The 24,411-nt window shown below is 43.3% G+C and overlaps 1 protein-coding gene across 1 annotated transcript in view; it reads right to left on the bottom strand.

The window, feature by feature from the left end:
- Nucleotides 1–663: 663 nt before the first annotated feature.
- The window catches only part of TTF2 (transcription termination factor 2), a 34,854-nt gene continuing 11,106 nt past the window's right edge, over nt 664–24,411 (bottom strand). Inside the window, 19 exon segments of the mRNA XM_033093045.1 lie at nt 664–1,564; nt 3,985–4,059; nt 5,350–5,432; nt 6,163–6,313; nt 7,203–7,261; nt 9,667–9,837; nt 10,624–10,757; nt 11,157–11,239; nt 12,040–12,131; nt 12,464–12,617; nt 13,341–13,522; nt 15,079–15,187; nt 16,830–16,980; nt 18,156–18,275; nt 20,084–20,165; nt 21,655–21,782; nt 23,694–23,751; nt 23,754–23,887; nt 24,236–24,350. Coding sequence (XP_032948936.1) covers nt 1,420–1,564; nt 3,985–4,059; nt 5,350–5,432; nt 6,163–6,313; nt 7,203–7,261; nt 9,667–9,837; nt 10,624–10,757; nt 11,157–11,239; nt 12,040–12,131; nt 12,464–12,617; nt 13,341–13,522; nt 15,079–15,187; nt 16,830–16,980; nt 18,156–18,275; nt 20,084–20,165; nt 21,655–21,782; nt 23,694–23,751; nt 23,754–23,887; nt 24,236–24,350 — 2,226 coding nt within the window. The 3' untranslated portion in view covers nt 664–1,419.

The following is a 24,411-nucleotide window of genomic DNA, read 5'->3' as shown; positions in this document are numbered from 1 at the left end:
TAATCCTCACTCAAAGGAGGGCAACAATTCCATCTAGAAAGAACTACAATTCTTTCTAGCAAAAATTAGCAGAGTAAGCATTCTAGAAATGATTGCTAATGGGAAGAAGGAAATCTGAAGTTTCCCAAAGTACAAAAGCCTCAAGAGTTTGTATTAGTCAGGGTACTAACTGTTATATAAACCACCCCCAAATCTCAGTGGCTCAAGAAAATATATTTTCTTGATCATGTCATAGTCCAATGTGGGTGAGCTGGGGTGAGAAGGGAGGTACATGTGGGGAGGGCTTTTCCCAGTCATTCAGAAACCAAGGCTTCCTAGTCTACCTAGAGGGACCATGGCCAAAAAATAGGTTAAGAATCCCTGATCTAGAGGCTTGACAATTCTCTAGGGCCTTGTAGTCTTCCATCAGTAACTTTGCATCCAATGGACCAATGAGCAAAGAAACAGCATGAAGAATCACGTGCAAAGTTTTAGAGAGCAGATAAAAAAAGACTTACATCACTTCTCTCCTCATTCCATTGACCAGAACTCAGTAATGTGACCCAGGTAACTGCAGTGACGACTGGGAAATGTAGGCTGGGTGCCCAGGAGGAAAAGGAAATGGGGTTTAGTGAACACATAGCATGATCTCTGTTACAGTGTCAAACACATATTTATTAGGTTATACCTATGATACCAATGCTACATGATACAATGGCACACCTGCTAAATGATACAACACTAAATGAAGATACTGTGCATCTGTAAAAATGCAAATACTGTAATGATACAAATATCACATTATATGATACAAATACTACATGATGTGATAGCAGTACCAAATTATACAGTAATACTAAATGATACCATACCAACTACTAAATGACACGCTGATAGAAACGCTGAACAGCTGTTTATGTACAAAGCACCTCCTTGATCTGACGCCTGAGAGGAAGAACCGCCTGGATGGAGACAACAGCAGAGCGACGGCCGTAGGGGTCCACTCTCTGCTCGGCCCACAAAGAGGTTACAGGAGTAACCTCACTGGCAGGAGAGACAAAGAGATAGGCTCTTTGTTAGAAAAGGTAATAATGCTGGGTCCCCCATCAGCTGAGAAGAGAAAGGGCTTTTTGAGCTTTTACTGAAGCGTATGTACAACTCTCCCAGAGTTGTTTTCTAAAATTATCTAACATGAAAGCATTTTCTTTTATCTGAAATAATTCATTGGCTTGTATGTCACTCATTAAATAAGTTAATTGATTAACCAATGGTTAACATGATAACTGGTCCTCCATTCTGGGCACTAGAGTACACCTCATTGTGTGGCGGGCACAAGGCTTGACGGTGACAGGAGAGTCCAAAGGACCGTGGTTAGGTCGTTCTCCCCAGGTCCTAATACAAACCAACAGTGGCACAATACTGAGCCCTAGAAACAGGAAGTTAGATGCCAAAAAGGACTTTGAGGTCAGCCAAGGTGAGCTTGGTGACAGATTCTCCAGATCCTGACAGAACCTGTTTGGCCAAATCTTTCTTTTTTTCTTGGAGCTGCAAGATCTTCGTTTCCACTGTTCCCTCACAAACAAATCTACAAAACAGACAAGCAAACAATCAGAAAATGAAAGCCGCATATCTAATAACATGTTCAAACTTCTGTTTATGCTTCAGTTTTTAAGTGAGATTTATTCCTTTATTTAGCTTTCTTAGGTTTGGTTAGGAACTCTGTGTATAGGTGATCTAAACAACCTGCACTAAATATATGTCTATTTAAAATGATGTGACTCAAATGGACTTTACTTCTTTCTGAAGCTAAGGTAATTGAGAAATGCAAAATAAGCAAAAGATATCCCTGTCCAAAGAAGTGTAGAGATCCAGCTTTCACACAAAAAAGCTCATCCTGATAAGGCCAGAAGGCCCTGAAACTAGCAAGTTTCTGCTAGGTATATGCACGCCAGTGTAAGCACAGAGTGTCTTCTTTCTTGGCGAATTCACACTGAAAACGGGTTTTACAAACTGAGGAAACGCCACTGTTGTCATGCACTCTCTCATTCGCCACGTGCTGCTCAAGCATTCACTATGTGCCATGTACTGTGCCAGGTGGAGGTATGGAGAGATGAAGAGTCTTGCTCTCAAAGAGAACACAAGAGAGAGACATAAAAATAAACAGCAACAGTAAGACTGTGACCTAGAAAGTGCTACAGTGGAAACGTGTCCAGTGTGCAAAAGGAGTAAAAGGAAATCTGTCTGGGAGATTCCGGGACGGCTCCATTGCAGACTTAACTCAATGTGGGAACTGGAGGGTGAGCAAGCATTGGCCAGATGGAAGGGTGAGGAGGGCACCTCATGGACTGGGAACGCGTGTAAAACCATGGCTGATTGTAGAACATGGTATGCTGAAGGAAGATCAACTCATCCACTGTGGCCAGGGCAAAAGTCAAATGGACTCGACCATGGTGTACTGCAATGGCAGAAGCTTGGGACGCTGACGGAGGCCAGATCACCAGTGGCTTTGCTAAGAAATTTAGATCTGAAAGAGGGACGTGGCAGCAGGACTGGGAAGGAAGGGACGGTTGTAAGAAACATTTAGAAAATAAAATTAATGGACTTGGTAGGTGAAAAGTGAGAAAGAGGGAAGAATCTTGTTTCTGGCTCTGATTAGATATTTACAAAGACAAGGAATACAGAAGAGTAAATAGACATGAGGTGATAGGAGAAAATAACTTCAACTTGTGACATTTTGAGTCCCTGGAAAAGGTAACAGTACCTGATACACAGTGAGTGCTCAATAGGTATCAGTTTTATGAGTTGAACGAGACAATTGAGTTAAAAATGGTGAGCACGTGGACACTTGATTCAGGTGTTTAGCAGGGTTTTGAGTATCTAGGTCTGAAGTTTAGGGGACCTTGGAACTGAAGATACAGACTTTGGACTTACTTAAGGATTCTGAAGGGAGGTGCATACAAAGTGAGCTAAAGACAGGAAAACGAACGTAATCTCTGTATTTGGCAAATTTTGGAATTCCTTGGTGCCCCTTACCAAGAACAGTTTCAATGGAGCGACAGAGGTGAAAGCCAGTTTGTAAAGGTTGAGGAATGAATGGGAGGTAAGCAAATAAAGACAGTCAGTGATTTCTAGTTCTCCAGGAAACCTGGCCCTGAAAAGGAAGGAGAGGCGCACAACTAGAGTGGACGATAACATTAAGACAGGGTTTGTTTTTAAAGACAGGAGGGTCCCAAACAGAGGGACATTCTTCAAAATTATTTACTGGCTTCCAGGGTCATAAAACACAAAGAAAGACTGAGGTATTGTGCCAGGTAAAAGGAGGAAAGTCATGACAACTGAATGCTACAAGGATCCAGGATTTTCTTTTGCTGTGAAGGACATCACTGAGACAAGTGGCAGAATAGAATAGGGTCCATCGCTCAGACACAGTACTGTATCACTGTTAACGCCCTGATTTCAATCATTTTATTGTGGTTATGTCCTTAAGAGAAGGTCCTTATGGTTAAGGAAATGCACGTTGAAGTATTTAGGGTAAAGAAGCATCATGTCTGTAACTTACTCCCAAATGGCCCAGAAAAAAGTGTACACACACATGCACAGCATACGGGAATATTCTGGTATTATTCTTGTAAGAATTCTTTCTTTCCTAAATGTCTGAAATTATGTCAAAATAAAAGTTAAAAACAAAGAGAGAGAGAGAGAGAGAGGGAGAGAGAAGAGGGCCCTTTCATGGGCTGTCTGGACTGAGAAGCTCACTATGACAAAAGGTTGCTCTTCTTTTGCAGGGACCAACTGCAGGTTACCCCCAAATGCCGTGCTCCCTTCCAGACTGTGAGTGGGGACCAGGGGGTCCCACTGGTGAGTGGACACCAAGGGGACGTGTCCTGGGAGCATCACTAGTAAGCTGATCACCCAATACTCTACATCCGATTAGAACACAGCCAAGAAAGACTTGCCCGAAAGCAGAACTTGGGGAGGGTCCTAGGTCGGGAGGACTTTACTTACTTGTGTATGACGACATCTTTCTCCTGCCCTACGCGGTAAATTCGGTCACAAGCTTGATCTTCAAGGGATGGGTTCCTGGTGGAAGAGAGATCAAGCTCAAAGTACTGACATCCTAGGCCCGGGGTACCCAAATCCCCCAGGCAAATCCAGCCCACGCCATGGCTTGTGAGTTAAAAATGGTTGTTACCTTTGTAGAGGGATGTAAAAACAAGCATACAAAACCCCACCATGAAGAATATGACAGAAACCCATGTAGCCTGCGAAGCCTAAAATATTTACTATCTGGACTAAAACGTTTACAGAAAAAGTTTGTAGATCTCCGTCCTAGGCGATATTGGCCTCAGAAAGGTCAGTCAGATACCTTCTTGCCATCTCATGAGAAAAAGGGGTCCGACTACTGATATTCAACGCTATCACCAGTTGACAACTATGGGTAACAGGTGAAACCAACACTCACGTGTGGTCACTAACTAGCTGGATGACCTTGGACAAGATATTTAATATTCACCCCCTACGCTTCAGATTGTTACTTGGAAACGTGAGAGCTGGCTAATGATCTCGAATACCTTTTTCAACTTTCGTATGCTGTGATCCAACAAGGAGCCCATGTGTTTCCTTCTTCGTATTTTCATCAGCAACTTGAAACTCGTTTCCCTTCTTTCCTTGTTACAATCTTGGAGTACATTTCTCCATTTTAGAAAACAGTGTAATTCCCAGTCTGCTTTCCTCACTCCCACATATAGGGGTGTCCCAAGTAAGACCTACACCCATTCTCCCAGGAGATAACAACAGGTTGGCCTGTTGGTGACCATCTGGGCTGCCTGGAGCATTAGAACAACACGTAGCAATCCCTGATTGGCTGAATTTGAAAATCAAAAAGTGGGACTATTTATGTGTCTCTTAACACACTAACTCATTTATCTTATTTCCAGAATAAGAATGCTTCTTTCTAGTGTTGACACGACATGTGAAGCTATATGTTAAGTATACTCCTAACATAATCAGAAAAGTCCTCTGCCTTTGCTTCTTCCTGTTTTCTGGAGTTGAGATTTCTCAACGAAAAACCTGAAGTACGGTATTTTGAAGAGGCAGGACTGAGCGATGTAGCTCTCAGCCAGGAGGAAAGCCCTGTTCCCAGTCTCCATGGAAACAGATGTTAGATTAACAATAAAGTGAATGGACTATTTTAAGTAGTCACTTGAAGCCTTGCTTGCTCAGGAATTTAAGGCAGTCAACTAGTCCTACCCCATTTAGATCTGTATCTACACACGTGAGCATGGAGGCAGCTCTGTAATACAAAGAGCACAGAGTCTGCTGGTCTCCCTGCTGTGCTGTGACAAGTCAAGAAAAATCCAGAATCTTTACCAGTGCATATCCAGAAGAAAAAGATGGTTTCCTCCAATCAGGTTTAGACCAACACCTCCAGCCAACAGAGAGATTAGCATAACCTTCAGAAGGAAAAACACCATTAACTTCATCCAGATTTGGTCTCATAACACATTTCTCCTTCTGTCTCAGGTTCAAGTCCAAGATCAGTACAGATAAGCAACGTGTTCCTGTCGAATCTTCCTCTGCTGTCATAAATGCACTGTTTTGAAACTTTCAGATGCTATCTCCATTGCCTCACCGCTGAGGAAATTCTCACTTCACATTTTCATGTGTGGGTGTCAACCATAAGACATGGCTGTGTGCCTGCCAAAATACAGGAACGCTATCACAGAGCACTGGGAGTGGTTAGCTCAGCGAACTTTCCTTTAACCAGTACGTCTGTTCCATCAGTCTCTGCACCTGCACCCCCGCCCCCACCTCTGCTGTGATTCTCCTATCACTCAACTGCCGCTTTCCAAATATTTATTAACTATAATTAGAGGCCTTTGTTCTTCCACATCCCTCCGTATTTCCTCTTATCAAAATCCCTCCTCGTCTCCAAGCCTGCCTCCTCCACAAAGATTTCCTTGATCATCACCAGTTCCGCTCTTCCTCTTTCAGCCCTATTTATTCTCTTTCGAGTATCTGCACACTTTGATAGGTACCCCATAAATGTCTAATAAATTAAAAACACCTGCAGGGATCAAAGCCATGAATATACTTAAATTGAGCTGCCGTATTAGAATTTCCTCTGTATAACTAAGGACAATTTGCTCTTAATTCTATAACTCTGATGTGACCGACGCGTACCTGAGGGCCCCCGGAGTGATTAAATGCCTCTACCAAGTCCATTCTCTGTTTGGGGTTGACAGAGCCATCGATGGTGGCGAACGTCAGTCTGTGCCTCTTCAGGTGCAACGCTACAACTTTCAGCATGCTGGTCCACTGAGAGACAATGACACTGGAAGGAAGGATAAAACAACCAACCCCCCCACGCAGGTTAAACAAACTCATCCACAGATGAGTGGCAGAATGCTACTGCTATTCTTAAGATTCCGTTATCAAATGTGGCCGAGGAAAGGCCTTCTGTTACCTGAGGTGGAAAGGTACACGCTTAGATCTCGTTTTAAGATCATAACGTGGATAAATAAATCGTGACTTTTAAAAAGATGATGATAATGCTTCTCATTGTTTCTAGATCCATTCTACAATTCATCTTTTGCTAAATGAAGTCCGGATAAAGTGGTGGCTAGACTAAAGTAAGGACTGCAGCCTCCTATTATTTGGGGACCAGGGGTTCATCCAGAGATCTGTGGTCCGGCAGAAAAGGGACACAGGCCACCCTCCCTTAACCAGTCAGAACAAGCTGCTAGGACTTCTCTACCCCTCCAACCCCAATATACCCCCCCCAAGCTACGTTTCAATTAGAGCTTTAAGTTTCTAGATTAAAATATTTCATATATACAAGTACCAATTTATAACATACATGTAACTGGTAACAAATAACAAACGGACCTCCTTAGATCCAGGCCACCCTAGCACTGCGGGGGCTCGCTCTGTTTTGCATGTTACACCCTTGCTTTTCTTTAGATACTTCTCTTTTAAACATTTCTTTGGATACTTAGCTTACGCTGATCCTTTAGGGATTTCCTTTTCAACCAGTGCCACAAATATTTTAATTAGAAATCACAGGGAATTTGTGCTATAACAAAAAGCTCAGCAGTGCTTTCTGCTGAGCGTGACTTAAGGTCCTTGATATAAAAAGCTAAGATTTATAGTTATCAGCAATATCAAATTTTCTTGCTTCACCAATTATAAGCAATACTTAGATAATGAAATAACACATTTACCTCTTTTGGGACCCTGAATTTCTTCGGATTGCCTCCAATTCTGCCAACAGAGATGAAATCTGGAAAAAGGTCACATTAACACAGGCAGGTGTAAGCACTTTTTCTGCATTACACCTCACCTGAATTACTGAGTAGTCTCCAGTCTGGCCTCTCTGCTCCTGGTCTTATCCTTCTCTGCTGCACTTTTGTCTCTGCAGCCAGAACTGTTTCTAAACTGTCAGTGTGTCACTTTCCTCCGCTGGCTAAAGCCCCTTGCGTGGCTTCCCACTGAGGTAAAGCCCAAGGTCCTTGCAGTGATCCCTGCTGCTCTGGTTTCTGCTTACTCTCCAACCTCACCTCTCACTATGCCCTCCCCAAATAACACTCTAGTCACATCCAAATCCTTCCTCCACTAAGCCATGCTTTGCCTCAGCTTGGTCCATTCTGTTCCCTCTGCCTAGAACACCCTTCCATGTCAGCTTAATGGCACTTCCTCCGGGAAGTCCTCCTAGCCCCCTAAGTATGAGTTAGGTGCCCACTGCCTAAGTGCTGCTGCAGATGCCTTTTGTTTCAAGTATCATGGTCTTTTTTGTATTGTGTATTAACTGCTTAGTTAATCATCTCTTGCTTTCGTGACTCCTTGCTCCAAGGAGGCACACCAGCACACGTCTGGTTCATTTCTGTACCACTAGCAACTAGCACATGACTAGCAGACAAGGTACTAGCCTAACCGTTGTGGTAGGAGAAAGTGAAAGCGCTTTACCCAGTTTCAGGCCTGCTCCAAATGCTGCTGAAGAAGAGGACGTGTTCAGACTGAAGAACACTTGCTGAAGCTTCCAAACAAGCTCTCTGGGTATTTATAAAAACCCCTCAGGGCATACCTGAGTCCACATGGGACCAGTCAGTAAGAACGCAGGGACACTCTGGACAGCAGCTGAGTTCCTTCTTCCCGATTGCTAATGCGAACGACCTTTCCAAAGCCTCCAAGGGCCCTGGAGCTCATCCCCAGAATGGTGGAGGAGGAAGAAAACTGGATCAGGAAGCAGGAGATGAAGAAAGTGCTTCCTCTGTCATCACGTGACTGTATCACTCCGGCACCCCCAGGTAAGAGCTCAGATTCCTCATCAGTGAAAAAGGGCTGAGCCAGAAAAAATGCAGAGGTGCCCTCAGCTCTTCCATTGCAGGCTGCAATGACAGTAACCTATAGAGGCCCCCACATAGGGCTGCTTTCCGATCTGAACAAACATGCTTACGCCTGGGCAGGAAGTGAGTCACCAAACCGTACCATTTTGAATACAGTAGGAAGAAAAACAGCAGGTATGTGAAGTGCGTGGTGTCTTGGCAACTAGAGGTTGTGGAAAGTGCTTTGATTGGCACACGAAAAAAATTAAAAAGGAAGGAAGGAAGGAAGGAAGGAAGGAAGGAAGGAAGGAAGGAAGGAAGGAAGGAAGGAAAGGAAAAAGCAAAAGCTGGTGATGGGTATTTTGAAAAAACTGTAGTGGGAGAGCAGGATCCACGGTGCCTGAGCCGGGACCAAATTTTAGCAACATTCTGCATGAGCTTAGGTCTATGTTATCCACGAAAATCCTTTCTCTACATGAATCAACTTAAATGGTGTGAACTGCTTTGAATGGGCTTACATTAAGAAGCCTTGTGAGTAAATATTACCCAAGTATTAGACAAGGAACACGAACTATGAGGAATACAAGTTTTAACCCAACAGCTATCTTTGGAGGTGCTAGAACAGGAAGTCTGGCCACATATGGTGCTCTTATGTTTCTCTCCGTTATTAGTACCTGAGTAATACTTTAAAAACGTAATTGAAAGTAATTCTTAAGTAACACCATTCCCTTGGCAGTGACCTCCTTTCTAGTTACTTTCTTTGTTTAAAAAAAGCCTTTGAAGAGAGAGGTTGAGGCTAGGAACAGGCTTAAGATGAAAGGCAGGACTCAAGTTACAACATATCTCGGCCTTCTTCTAATAGAGCTCTTCAGCCTTAAAAAGCTTTAATGAAAGTAGAACAGAATGACTAATGAAGACGGAAGGCCACGTAGGAAACAATACTCACAGATGGAAGCCTTTCAACACGTCCAAGCAATCAGTGCCCAGATGTATTACATGGTCTCCAGGGTCCAGCTTTTGTTGCTTTCCTTTCAAGCTTTCCTGGGACAAATTGCTCTCCCTGAGGCCCTGTCGCTAGCATGAACCTGATAGGCTGCTTTCCCAGTAATCCGTGACAGGAAATGTGCCTTGATGCCAGGACTGGCCCACATCACTCCCTGAAAGCCCACTATGAAACTTTAGTTTTATTCATGAAATGAAAGAAGAATTTAAGACTGGAGAGAGAATCTGACCAGCTAAAATCGAATAGTTCGAGCTCTGCCATCCAACACACAGCTGTCGCCACCTGGACAAACGTGCTCTCACACAGAAAAACATGTGAGAAGTCCCAGCCTTTCTACTAGGATAAAGGTGACAAAAGTACCTTGGTGCTCTCTCGCGTGTCTTCAAAAAGCTCCACCTGGAAGCACTGGCCATTCAGGGAAACCGTGGAGGACGGCTCTGTGTTCTGGAGCTCGGTCAAGGTCAAGGCACCAAGCTCCTCCTCCAGGGAAAGGAGCAGGCCTTCGCTCTTCAGTTCTGCTGGGTCCAAGGCCTGAGCAGAAGACAGGAAGGGGACAACAGTGGGCACCTGAGGCTTCCGGCCATGTTACCTGCCAATGACGTGCTGACTGTTTAACACTCCACACAGCAAAATGTCTTCTAATGTGTCATCAGTATCTCCTCAGAGAAGCCCTGATTAAAATGTAATCTTGCAATTTTTTTTTTTAACCAGATTAAAAATGAATCAAATGATGGAACTTTTTAGAGACTTGCCCGACAGATTACATGATCATTCTTTGTCCCCAGCTGGGACAGTACAGTTAATTAAGCTACTGATAATCAAGACATATTATTATAACTCCTCAAAAGAATACCACACTCCCCTTAATTATGACGTGCCTCGCTCCAATGTAAAGGCAGCTTTTCCAATTGCATAAATACTTGAGTTTTCACAACTAGACTTTAAAGCCCCAATACTGCCTGAAGGCAGGAAAAAAGGTAACTAAATTAGTTTTGCGATGTCCCAAAATACCAAAGTATGCATAAATAGTTTCCTTTTTAATAAAATGCCATTTCCATTCTAAAATTTAAAAAGCTTATTTAAAACAAAAGAAAACAAACAATAAAAACTGTTCAACACCATGGGAATTATCAAGGTCAATAAAGATTAATATAAAATAAAGTAAAACAAACGAGTCCCCTCTATTCTGGCTCACCATAAACCGAAACAACCCCAAACCCCATTTGCCTTCATCCAACAGACCAGACCCCAGTTGCAGCAGACTGAAATGGACTCCCCGGCAGCCCTCCTGGGGACCAAACGAAAAGCTTTTCTTACCGATTTTAGTAAAGAAAGGTGGCAGCAACACTGGCGGAGTCTCAGCAACTGTGACAAGATGTGGGCGGTGCTGGATCTCTGTGAGTCTGCCGCCACGGAGTGCCCAGGCCCAGTGGGCCCAAACTCCTGTGCCACTTCCAGGAAGGAAAACAAACCACAGGAAATAGTACAGGGTGTAAAACAGAGAAACATGGGGAAGCATCGGGAACTGAGTACGGCTCTTTTAAACTTCTTTGATCGGAGCGTCAATCATATAGTCACAACTCACTTCTCTCTACCAACTAAGCCAAATGAAATACTGGTTTTCTTTATAGACCCACTTGCATTTAATAGAGCAGATTTCGAAAATAATTAAAAAGAAGTTTAGACCACCAAGTCTGGCGCTTACAGATCAGTCTATTTACTGTGGTTTGAGGTTCCTGACGAACGTCAAGTCTCTACCAAGAATTCACAACCTCCCACTGCTGTAACTTTCTGACTCTGAAAGCACATTTTCCTTAGTTACATGTATTTAGGAGTGTCCCACTGCTCACCTCTACTGAACGGATTATCAGGGCTTCGTCCAGATTGGTTACCCACACTTGTCTGTCTTTGTAGGTAGGACTGCAGAGCTGACCTGCCTCAGATCAAAAAAGAGAATATACATACAATGTTTGCTAAAACCAAACAGGTTTAAATGGTCACTGCTTGACTGTGCTTGCCATAGGACCTTGAAACATTATAAAAATGGACTTTTAAATGCTATTAGGTTCACAGTCAGTGCTGGCCAAAGACAATGAAAAACAGTTGTTTAAAAAACAATATCATTTTTAAATGGTTAATATATTAATATAAAATATAACATTTAATATTAATATATAATATACTGGTATGCCAATATTATTGCTTAGCATAACATTATTGATAATTGTTAACATATATAAGGTATATACAAGGAGAAAAAAGCATATTTATGTTAGAAATGAGAGGTATCCAGCAGGAGAGAGTTATATCTGGAATTCAGGGAAGGAGAAGAGTTTCAGAGAAAGAGCAAAGAACAGATGACAAGAAAGATTACAGAGCAATTTTTGTAAGTTCCAATGAGATGCTGGATGAGGTTCAAAGGTCAAAGCGATGTAATTTCCCAATATGGCCCCATGGGGACGAGGCAGACCTGGTGCAGGGACCACACCCAGCACTTCTGTGCAAGGAAGCGAATGAAAAACAGGTTCAAAAGCCTTCACTGTGTATATGAGACAAAGGTGAGCCAGGGAGGGGGTAAGGAGTGAAAGAGGGGGATTATAAAAAACGGAACACGGATATCCAACTTATCAATAATGCCATAATTACCATTGGAGAAAACCTGCCCCACCACTCACTCCCTAGTAAGGACAGGCATACAATACAGGTAAGAAAGTGCTTCTTCATTGCACACACCTTGATGTTGCAAAAAGGACACTGTAAACAGTCTCTTCATCTTCAGAAAGCTTTAAATGATGCAACTGATAATAACGCTGGGGCAGCATCACCTGGAAGAGTAAAAGAAAAGACCAGCTGGGATGAAGTTATCCAAGTTAACTGAATATTAGAGTAAATGCCCCCGATTTGACACTGGAAATCTAGTCAAGCCCCGGACAGCAGCTCCCACCCTTCCCTAAAACACGACTGCTCGCTCCAACACATGACACAACGGGACCGCTGAGCCACAAGGGCAGGACAGCAAGCCCAGGGCCTCCTCAGGAATATGGGAGACTCAGAGGCTCCCGAAGCAAATCTGAGAGCTGTCCTACCCCAGAAGGGACACGGTCATCCACCTTCCCTGGCCTGCCCCCCTGCCACGGACACGTATAAATGAGATTACCAAGGGCTTGCCAGTGCAGTCCAGCTGGTCCTTTGTTCTCCTCAGCAAAAGGCTCTTGGTTAAAATAGTTAACCGTTCTCCTCCTTTCTTTGAACCATTGTCAACCTGGCTCTTCCACAGATTGAACTCATCAAATGGAGAACAACGGAGAAACCTTTTTTGTTGGGGAAGAAGGACAGAGAGTCAGAAAGAAGTATGGGAGGATGGAATAAAGGTTCAAAGAAAAACATTAGATGAAAAACAAATCAGATTATCTGTTACATCTGTCATCCAATCATTTTTAAAAGTGAATTTCATAGCAAAGCTCTGCAAGACAGATCAAAAAGATCCGCGTCAGTAACGAAAACCACATTATAAAAATGTGAATTTTCCCATTAACAATGTCAGTATCATCACAACAGGACATATAACCAACAGCTAGAATTTATTCCAAAAGCTTCAAAGGCGAGCAAAGAGATTCCATATCTTCTTATGGGCTGACTTTAATAAAAACAAGTATTTTGAAATTCAGCATTCTTTTCTGTTTGCTTCAAATAAACTGTAGTCCTGACCCCAGGCCGTATGTTTTAAAGCAGAAGTAGCCCAAAACATTCACTGGGCTGCAGAAAGATGACTTTAATTGTTTCCTTTAATTTAATCTGCTCTATATTTATCCATATATAGTGGCTGAATGTAATCAAAGTGCGATATCAGCCAGTCAATCAACAGATTATTTTTCTCATAAATGGTCATTCTTTTGCCCTTGAAAGGTTGACAGGCTTGCCATCTGCCACAGGAGATAACGTGGCATACACCGGAGCTTTATCAAGAGATATGAAATAATGATGAAGGTCACTGATGGGATTCACACTCATATCATCTCAAAGAGTTTACTCACTTCAGCAGGGAATACATGTCCAGCAAGTTATTCTGAATGGGGGTTCCAGTGACAGCCCAGCGGGCATGGGCTTGGAGCTTACACACAGCAATGGAAGTCTGCACGCGGGGGTTTTTAACATTGTGAGCTTCATCCAGTATGATCCGAGCCCACGCTATGCGAAGCAAAGGGGTCGAGATACCCTGGAAGAAACACGAGTGAAATCCAACAACAGGACGGGAAAATGTCTTCAAGAAGATAAGGGGAAACAGCAAACAAGTATTGAGGACCCAATCTTTAAGTTTGAGGGTCCACTGGAACAAGCATTAAGCTTAAGAAACCAAGACTGGAAACCTCAGTGTGTACAAGTAAACTAGTCACTTGCGAGTCCCAATCCTTGAGCTTAAGATGCTTAAGAATAAAATGTTTTCTGACTTGAGTTTTCATTTATTCTTTCAACCCACTTTCACGCGATGGCTACGCGTTAGGACCACTGTAGGTGCTGAGCCTGCCAATTTCACTCATTCAATAAGGTATTTAGTAAATTTACAAGACGTCACTAAAAATTTACAGAGAGTCTACTTTTACATGCAAGATACTAAGCCAGACATAAAGGACAGTTCTCCCCTCAAGAGGCTCACCATCTAATGGGAGAAAAACAAGGTAACTGCAACACCGTGTATACGAGTATATAGTAAGTCCCACCGCATAACTCAACAGATGGCACTAGGAATCTAGTCAGTCATGTTCCAGGCTGTCCCCTAATCCCTGAAATAACATCTGGCACGTAGTGGGCACTCAGTATTCGCTGAATAAATGGAGTGCTGTGACGTAAGTCAGCACAAGGTGCTAGGAGACGCATTTAATCAAACAGGGAGGCAAAGCATTCCAGTTAGAGGGAGAACGTGGCAAAGCAGTACACGTCCTGTGGTGCGGCTGCCTGCGAGGGGCCACATGGACGGGTGGGGTGGAGGTCATGAGGGACACGCCAGCAGGGCGAGGTCATAAAAAGCCTAAGACATCACGTAAAGGAATTAAGGTTTTATCCGGGAAGCAATGAGGAACCATTGAGGAATCTGCAGTTAATCATTGGAAAGGAATCAGAGTTGGCCAAGATGGAGAAGTGTTCTAGAGATCTCCCCAGATACAGAAATCTGTGAACATTCTATTGTACTGTAAGATAAAAACACATGCAGAAGATGAGTGCCTGGAACAACACTATCTTTTCAGGAGAACAAAGGCCCACGATACTGTGCAATAAAGCGTCTGCCCCAGACAAGCGAGCCTCCCCGGGTGCACAGCAAACATTCAGAGATCTTCTCGGGTTAGCATTTAGCCCATTTGCAGCCTTATTATTTCAATCCCGTTTCCTCGAAGGTGAAGGGAGGCAGGCAGTGATGACTTAATACCAAAATACTAGACTTCACACTAAATATAAAACATATCCTGAGACTATACCACAAAGACTAAAATAAAAATTGCAACAGGTGAGGCCTTCCTACAGTCGTGTAATGATTACCAACAAAACTGCAATGTAGTTACTAGTTCTAAGAAACAGCTAAGTACTGTGCCAAGCCTCGACCTCAGTCACTGAGGAGGTTATGGAATAAAAGAGAAGGGACAGAGGAGAGAATGCTTCGTTTTCACCAGTGAAACGTTTAGGACCTTTAAGGGTACCGCTGCTATTTCTGGTGCTGTGACAAGAATCTGGTTAAGAGGTGTGGCCCCCGCCTCCTTCCCTGGAGGCCCCCAGCCTCACCTTCTCACTGAGGTTTGTGCCCGGGACCTCTCCCTCTTGCTTCTTCTTCGTGGGGATCTCCTTGGCCAGAAGGCTATAGGTGGTGATCACAATGTCATATGTAGAGAGGCTGCGTAGATAGAACACAAAGCAAATGGCAAACGCTCCCTCTGTGACTGACAAGAAGACGCAGAGTGGATCCCTTTATCAAAATGACTGGCTGGAAGGACAGAATTCATTAACCTATGTCCTTAATCCACACACACGATTTTGGAATGGTAAACTTCACTCATTTGGCTGCCTTCTCTCTTCACTCAGATCATTTCTAGTCTGTTCACCACAGCCAGAACAACCTCCTTCTTCCCATCCAATGAGTCAGAAAGGAAAATCCACTGGGGTCATATTAACCTTGATATGATGTGGCCAGAACAGAACTGACATTTAGGAATTGATTTGACACAGATGACGCTGAAGTCCCAGGAAGTAGGAAACTCGCAAAGCACTGTTCGCCTTTCATCAATGATGCTTTCTCCTCTAGGTTCTATAATGGACTTGTAAAAACCCAGTAGTCTAGCTCTGACATTTGGGTATAATCATGCTGGAAATTTTCAGTTTACTTTGCCTACACTCTTTACATGTAAAGATTCTCAATGAAAGGCACAAATCCTTTCCCAACAAAGCTTAATATTGTGCACTTGAGAGAACTTCAACTAAATACCTTTGATAAAAATGAGATGCCTAATTCATAGAGACAGCGACGTCTACATGTGGCCTTCAAATCACAGAACGGGCATAACTGAGAATGACTCCAGTCAACTAGTGCATTCTGCACACCACACCCGGCACGATCAAAGGGCACATCAAGTGAGATGCGAATTACTTCTAATAAAAATCTAGAAGGAAGGCATGCTCCTCAAAGAACTCTATGCCGGAGAAGCACGCGGCCGTGGTGCTGCCCGGCTGCCTCAGTCTGCTGAAGTGACTCTCAGTCATGAGAGCTGCTGTGCCATAAGTCACCCACCCTGTTCTTCAGGAGATAAAATTCCCAGTGTCAGAGGTTGGGAGAGAGAGATGACTCAGAGGCAGAAACAACTCTGTTCTTAACTAATCAGCAAGTATTCAATCCAGACCATCCTATCGCAGTTAGGAACAAAAAACAATTCCTTTAAAACCAAGACAAACACGAGGACTAAAATTACCATCTGGGGAAACATTTTCTTTCATCCTTCCTGATCATCTCTTCAGGAATTCAGTTAGGCCTAATCCTAATTCTTGATTCTAAAACTTCTTCGACTGTTCACAAATGAAAACCACAGTCATGAAAAGATAATTAGCCTATATCAACTAATCATTAGTATTACATCAAAACGCTCTGTTAACACTGAGCTGGTTCCATTCACAGTAACAGAAAAAGAATGTGAATTTGGATTCAGAAATTCAGCAATCATGAAATAACTGTGACATGTCCTCTTTTACCAGGGGGACGCTGCTGCTAGCTGGGTGACAACTCAGGCATCCCAGACTTCGTCACATAGCAGCTTTTGGGGACACTGACAAGGATATAGCAAAAGCATTCCATTTTCTCTCGAGAGGTGTCCCCTGTACAGCTGAGGGCTGTTCAGTGATGAGAGAGCCTTTGGTCATCTTATTAATATAATATAATATAATATATATAAGTCCTGATTAAATGAAAACTCAGGGAAAGCAGGTACAGTCCTGTGGCCTCTGGGGACAGTGAGGACCCCTACTGACCGCAGTGTTTCTGCACTTACACTTTTGCACGCTGATCTCGGTTGGACCCATGATAGAGATAGACTGTTAGTTTGTTGCTGCTCACACGTTTCTCCACCTCCTTTTTCCAATGATGGATCAGGGAAGCAGGACAGATGACAAGTGTTCCATTGGAAGTAAACTCAGTGGAGTCTTTGGAGGAAGGAAAAAAAAATCAACAGCCATTTATACTCATTAAATAGACTTTAACTTCTTAAAGACAGTAACTTTCTCTTACTGACTTATTTCTCCAAACAATATTTTTAACAACTATTGCTCTAATTTCTACGTAGCTTATAGAATAGGAAATGGAAGAGATGGTCTTTTAACTCAAAATACTTAATTACTTCTTTATTTTCCCCTATAAAAGCGTCAGATGGGCTAAAGAGGGAGAGGAAAGTAGGTAGTACATGACCTCAGTCTTAAAAAAAATAAATAAAATAAAATAAAATAAAAATAATGCACTTTCACCGTGGCCAGCAGGTAGAAGCTGGATCATTTCCCAACTCGGCCTAAGCTGATTCATCACAGGGAAGTATTATTTTTGTCCGAAAAACATAACAATTAAAATGTAAGTATAAAAACCCCTAAGAAAACATTATTTTGGAACAAGTTAGTGATGGAGTATTTGTACCACTGCCCCCTCATCAGTGTGAGTCTGTGTGTGTGTCTGTGTGTGTCTGTGTGTGTGTGTGTGTGTGTGTGTGTGTGTGTGTACCAGGATCCAGCAGCAGTGGTCATCAGAGGCCCTGACAGCAGGCAGTCACAGATTATTTTAACTCTGGTCAACTGAGAAATATACCTGTGTACATGGCAACGTACATGCGGTGTTCACCTTTAGGTACTTACACAATTATTACATTTTAAAAACAGAGGGTGAAAGAAGACAGACATTGTCTAGAATCTGGAAACTTCTGGAATTTCAAAAACATGGAAAACAGTTTCTGCTATGGTGGGTAAAATCTGAATTTGGGATAGATCTTCCTTAAAAAAACAATATATTAACTAATTTGGATCTACCCTGCAGTGTTACCTTCAATATTAACAAAAATAATCGTTATTATGTTTAAGTCTTCTAGAGCCTTAGTTTTTTCCATAAAAATTTCCTAATCACAGGTCAAGCTAAGTTTATATTAAATGGAAAAAATGGTCACTTATAATTAGCATATTCAGCATCAGAAATGACACTACAGGAAAGTAGTCTAATACCAGCTTTCCAATAGATTAATTAAATATGACCAAAAACGTCCTTTCGTAGCTTAAAAGTTTCCACTCTCTGCTGGCTCGAATGCTTTAGGAAACAGCAGGTTATGAAGGCACGTGAATACCATCTTTGGAAAGCCAAGTCAGGGCAATGTTTTTGTCCTTTTCTTTGTTTTTCTCTTGATTTTTCTGGGCCAGGATAAGTGCAATCATTGTCAGGGTTTTTCCTAATCCCATATCATCCGCTGGAAAATAAAAACAAAAACAGGAGAGTTAATTACTTAGGGCAAAGAGTCAACTCAGCTTCAAGTGAGAAAACCACTGGCAGATAGGCACTCCATGCTCTCTTTGCTGGGGGTGCCATTCAGGGCACAATGCTTTGCGGGCTCTAATGAAGTCTTCACTTTTCTTATTTAAATGAACCCTAGCTCTTGCTATATATTTTGAGATCTACATCAAAGACATTAACTGTGACTTTTGTAAAACTTGAAACTTACTATATAGACCTATTCTAGCTGCCATGTTGCACTGTTACTTATCTAATGCATTCACTGATTTTCTATCTCAGTTTGAAGACGTGGCCTAGTCTTTTTGTTACCCCCACAAACACAAAAAGATGCAGTAAAAACATCCTACTACCTACTTGACTTCCCACCTTTCTGGAGTTAACTAAAAACACCCCACCATTCCCTTAACTTTCTCATCAGAGAGGAGCATAAATGAACATTTCTTGGATACTCTCATCGTACCAGTCACTGAACTTAACAATTTACTACTTATACCCTATAAAACATTATCCTCATTTTAACAGTTAATCCTTCTGACATAAGCAGAAGTAAAATGTCACAGCATGGGTTCTGGTCCAAATTCTGGCTCTGCCCCTGTGCAGAAGGAGTTAACACAGCAGGCCTGTCTACTACTATCCACTGAAAGACCTGCTTACAAGGTCTGGCAACTCGGATTTAAGGAGGCTTCCCACCACTCCCAGAACTGCTAAGAGTGGCTCACGGTGCCTCACCTATTTGTACAATATGCGTCATGCAAACACCTTCTAGAAGTGAGGAATTTAAGTACATAACATGCTGAAGCTGCCTATGTGACCAGCACTGGATAAAAACCTTGGTTATCGAACCTCTCTCTAACAAGCTGCCCTGGTTGGCAACATTTTACGTCTGTTGTCATATCTCTCTGCTGGGAGAATGCCCTATGTGACTCCACTGGGAAGGCCTCTGGAAGCTTGAGCCTGGCTTCCCCTGGACTATGCCCCATGTTCCCTTGACTGACTGTGATTTGCATCAACTCAAAATAATTTTATTATTAGTTTTTAATTTTGTATTAAGTTATAGCCATGAATATGACTACATGCTGTGCAACCTCCTAGCAAATCATCAAACCTGGAGGTGGTCTTAAGGACCCCCAACACAGCCACTTACTAGCCATAGTGGACATTTGTCATGTTTTCTAGAAGTTGAGCACCTGAGAAAATTTCAGTTTGATGAGTGCACAAAGCAAAGCCTGAAAAACTTGCTTTCTGGGCTCCCTTGCAGCTATGGCACTGGCCGCATGCCCTGGCTCCACAGACCACATGTACTCATACAAAACTTCGACTCAAATGTAAGCAACTTGAGAAAAGAGGCTCCCTGAGAACCCCTTCCTACAGGCAGAAGGGTCTGACTTTGGAGTCGCACTGCTTTCCTCTAGTGCCTAAAGGAGCAAAGCAGCCATGACACATTCCAGACATTCAGTTTATTACTTGGCTTTGGCCACTGCTCCTACAGGTCTGGCCTCCAGCAGGGCTCTCCACATCTCCCAGACTCTGTGGGCCACTGCAGAATAAACTCTGTCTCTGCTTAATCAGCAAGTCAGCTTCTACTGCTTGCAACCAAGCCCTGACTGGTCCTACAGCTGCGTCCTCATGAGCATGTTGCTTAACCATTCCATACCTGAATTTCCCTATCTGTCAAAGGGGGCAACAACCCCACAGAGTTGTGGACAGGACTGAATGAAATAATGCCACAGTGCATTTGCTGGCTCTCACCACAATACCACTTACCTAGAATTCCTCCTTGTGGCTTCTGACTTTCTCGCCATTGTAACCAGGCTAATGCCTGCTTCTGGTGCCGTAGCAAAGGGACCTAACAAAAGTAATGACCAAAAGTTAAGTACAAATTCCTAATGAGAGAGAGGCTCTCCTGGATCCCGGCTACATGGACTCTACACTCTACTCTTTTATTTTCTGTACGTGATCCTCTCAGTATTCCTGTTGTCCTATAAGCTGCCTGTTTCATCTGGAAGTCCGTGGCTCCATCCTCTCACCTAGGATAAACCACACGTCCTGGCCTGCACAGGGCGGTGGTGACTTATGCCTACTGTCCAGCATGTCTGTCAAGAGCCCCTTTTCTCACCCTCAAGTGACAGTCCTGGCTTGTCTGCTTAACCAGCCAAAATCAGTTTCCACTGCTTGCAGCCAAGACCTCTAACTGGTCACCCTACTTTCACCAGCCATTCTGTTGGCTTTTCCTTGTTATCCCTTAAATGTCACTCTCCTCTCTGTAGCCAGGATCCCAGTCTGCAGTACTAGCCATCATTTTCAATAGCCCTTTACCTGGCATCCTTCTCCCAGTCTTTTCTTACTCCGGTTTATCTTATACATACTCGGTGACAAAAATATCCTTCATAAAACACCCCCACTCAAAATTCTACAGTGATTCCATAGTGTCTCTGGAGCTGGTCCAATTTACGTTTCTTCACCAATGCCAGGCTACGGCAAGGGAGTCCTCCTGCTCAGGAACGTCACAGGCGGCTCCTAGCTCAGGTACCGATGTCACCCTGTCCTTCCAATCTCTGCATCTTCCCGCTAACCACCATTCCGTCTAACTGGAGGGTTTGCATTCTGTCCCCTCTGCTATCTTTAGGCCTATAACTGTAAGGCACCAAGTAGGCAGGCAACAAATATTAATCTAGAGTGACTTTTCCTTTATTTTGAATCCCTTTTGTACTTTGTACACAGTCTACAGTATATCACAAGGCACATTTTACCTCTGTCTTCAAGTCGCTTTCTAATTGTTTTACCTATGTTGTATATGCACTTTTACCCCACCTACTTCATCAAGAGCAGCAATTCCTTTGTATCATGTGGCATCTACTGAAGGTCAATAATTGGAACTGCTACTTCTCTAGACATATACACTTGACCCTTGAACCATGGGGGGGGTTAGGAGCACCGATATCTGTGCAGTCAAACATTCACATGTAACTAGTTGTCGGCCGTCCACAAGACAGATTCCCAAACATGGATCAAAAATACAGTTGACCCTGAACAATGTGGATTTGAACTGAGTGGACCAACTTATATGCAAATTTTAAGTGGACTCATGCAGTTCAAACCCATGCTGTTCAAGGTCAACTGTGTAACTTTATGACTGTTAGAACAAAAGTGATGTTTTTTCCCTCACTGCTAAACAGAAAAGAACGAAATACAGCAAGGGAAGCTACTAAAGCATTATCTATAGGAATGACACATCAGAATGGCGCTCTGCCCAGCAATCTCACAGCGGTCGCCCTCTTCAGGGGCGCTGGGACACTGTTTTGGACACTGTGTACCATGACTCCTCCCTGGCTCACCTTCAACCCAGCTGGATCCTCTGCCACAGCTGTCTCAGCAGGACACGACTCTAGTGATCGATGCAGCTCATCAATGGCTTCCCTTGTGATTTTCCACACGGAGTAAAGGCGATCACGGTTCGCAGGGCCTGCAAACACATAGGAGTTACCTAAAGGTGTCACACGGATTGTCCTGGCTATAGCTGCAAAAAGCCATTTTCATTATTTGCTGATCGATGGCTCTGTATGGACTACAAAGTCCTTTTTTTAAAATTTATTTTTAATTATAGTTGACATATCATACTAGACTAAAATTTCTTGCCTCCTGATTCTCCTACCCACACAGGCTCCTCTATCCTCATTCTGTCTGCTTTTTTTAATCACATAAAAAACTGTTATAATAAAGGACAAAATAATAGAAAGTCAAATGAAAAAATTAGATACCCTATCATATTTTTGGTAGGTTTTTCTTTTCTAGCTTTGAAGAGGTGGCGGAGAAAAGGTCCCTGAGGCTGAATGCAAAGAAGTCAGCAATAGAAAAGGTCAAGCTGGGTGAAGTTCAGGCAGAGCGGGACAGACCGCCCCTGGAGAGGCACGTCACCCGATGACTGCACTGCCCCGGAAAAACACTTCAGTGCTGGGAGCCCACTCATGCTACATGAAGAACCTTACTCACGTTAGTTAACAAACGCAGGCATTTGGTTGCAATTTTAGGGATGAAGTAGCCAAATAACAGGTTTCTAGACGTGTTTCCCCCAAAAATAAGACCTAGCCGGACCATCAGCTCTAATGCATCTTTTGGAGCAAAAATTAATATAAGACCCGGTATTATATTATATTATACCTGGTATTATATTATGTTATATTATATTATATTATATTACTCAATTTTATATTATATTGAACTAAGACCGGGTCTTATATTAATTTTTGCTCCAAAAGACGCATTAGAGCTGATGGTCCGACTAGGTCTTATTTTTGGGGAAACACAGTACACATTAACCATTAAAATGTTTTTAACTGAAAAATTATTTTAATGGAATTCTTTCCAACACCTAGCACATACTTGCTGACCTTAACCATCTAACATGATTTAATTTCCCTCCAGGCGACTCAGTCACCGTTAGGATTACAAATGAGACTGTAACATAGCAACACTCTTCAAATAGCCCTGCACACCCATCCCCATGACTGTAACAGGTGCACCTTCTGTCCCCTGGAGACTGACCTTAGCTCCATCTGGCACCGAGGTCTATTTCTTACCCCCTTGCTAACTGCTGCTCTTCAGCTTTCTCCCCTGCCTTTCTTTCTCCCTGTTTGCTTTCTTCTCTCCTTTTCTCTTTCTCTATCTCTAGCAGTTCTCCACTGGGTAAAAACTAGCTTTAGTTTTAGTCACTGTCAGCCAACCTGAGCTCCCATCTTATGTCAGACACCGACCCATCGTATTACATATCTGAGGCTCTACCTGGGATCTTCATTCTGCAGTTACTTCTGAATTCATCATTTTCTAGAAAGTTCAGGATGGAAACACTCAGCTACAAAGGGTGTTACTGCTCTTGGTGGACCTATCAGCTGTTGGTCTTCACTCATGGCATTCCTTTGCTCTGCCTTCACACACACACACTCACACACACACACACAACACACATTCACACTCACACACACACTCACTCACACCACACACACACTCTCTCACACACACACACACTCAACACACACACTCTCCACACTCACACACCATACAAATGTAACTGCTGGTCTACCTACCTTACCTCATCATGATGTGAGTTCAAGTTTCATCCGCATTTTCTAGATGACGCCTACACACCAGCCACTGGGCCATGACCAAGGGCAATGAACAAAGCAGACACAGCCCTGCCCTCACGGAGACCTACAGAACATGGTTGCAAAAGCTCGGCTACACATCGCTATCTTCCTTATACGGGCAACTCAGAACTCAGGGATGGCGTCTCCCTTCACACGGGCACAGAGACATCTACGGGCAGCACTGACCTCACAGGTGCAGCTGCTCACCACAGGGCCAGGCCCTTGGGTCTTACCTCCAGAGCACTGCCTGGACTGTCCAGCAGCATCCTGACAGGCAGCCCTTTAGTCCTCGGGAGCCCAGAGGCTGGGGATCCGGGGGAAGCCTGACCCTCCAGGGGTCTGGGTGGCTCCAAGCGGGGAGGGTTACTCGTAGTTTTGGTGGAGTTACTCCATTGAGGTACTTGGCTGTTATTCTTCTCATTAATACCTGCTGAACAACCAAGGGAAGAACACTTTAAAGTTCAGAAGAGTGAAGGAATCGTATGTGTGAGGTGAGGGCCAGAGAGACTGGGATGACCACCATTCCAACCAGCTGGGGAAGGCTTCCTGGAGAGCGCAGGATTGAAACAGTTGCACAAAACAATGGGAAAGAGAGCTGAGTCCACAGGAAATAAGAGAAAGTTTTATAAGTCACAGGTGAAATTGAAAGAAAGCTCCTAAGCAGATAATAAGATGGAAAGGTGAATGAATCAACATATTCTTTATCAAGATGGCGTCCCAAACGTCTCCTGTAACGTCATGCAAACCCCAAGTTCTGGGGCGTAAGTCACTTTACCTTGCTCTGGGGAGAGGGCGAGAGCACTGAGCGCTTCCTCCAACTCATGAATTTGCCTGAACAACTTCTGACCCTTGTCTGGAAGCACCTGGATGTTCACTGATGCCAGGGTGCTCTGAAACACAGGAGCGATAAGATGGATCTCTCCGCTCGAGTTGTGAGCAAGACAGCTTCAG

The sequence above is a fragment of the Rhinolophus ferrumequinum genome, chromosome 22 (assembly GCF_004115265.2).
Source record: "Rhinolophus ferrumequinum isolate MPI-CBG mRhiFer1 chromosome 22, mRhiFer1_v1.p, whole genome shotgun sequence".
In the NCBI taxonomy this organism is placed as follows: domain Eukaryota; kingdom Metazoa; phylum Chordata; class Mammalia; order Chiroptera; family Rhinolophidae; genus Rhinolophus; species Rhinolophus ferrumequinum.
The sequence above is the reverse complement of the archived record's forward strand: the minus strand, read 5'-3'. Positions and strand labels throughout refer to the sequence as shown.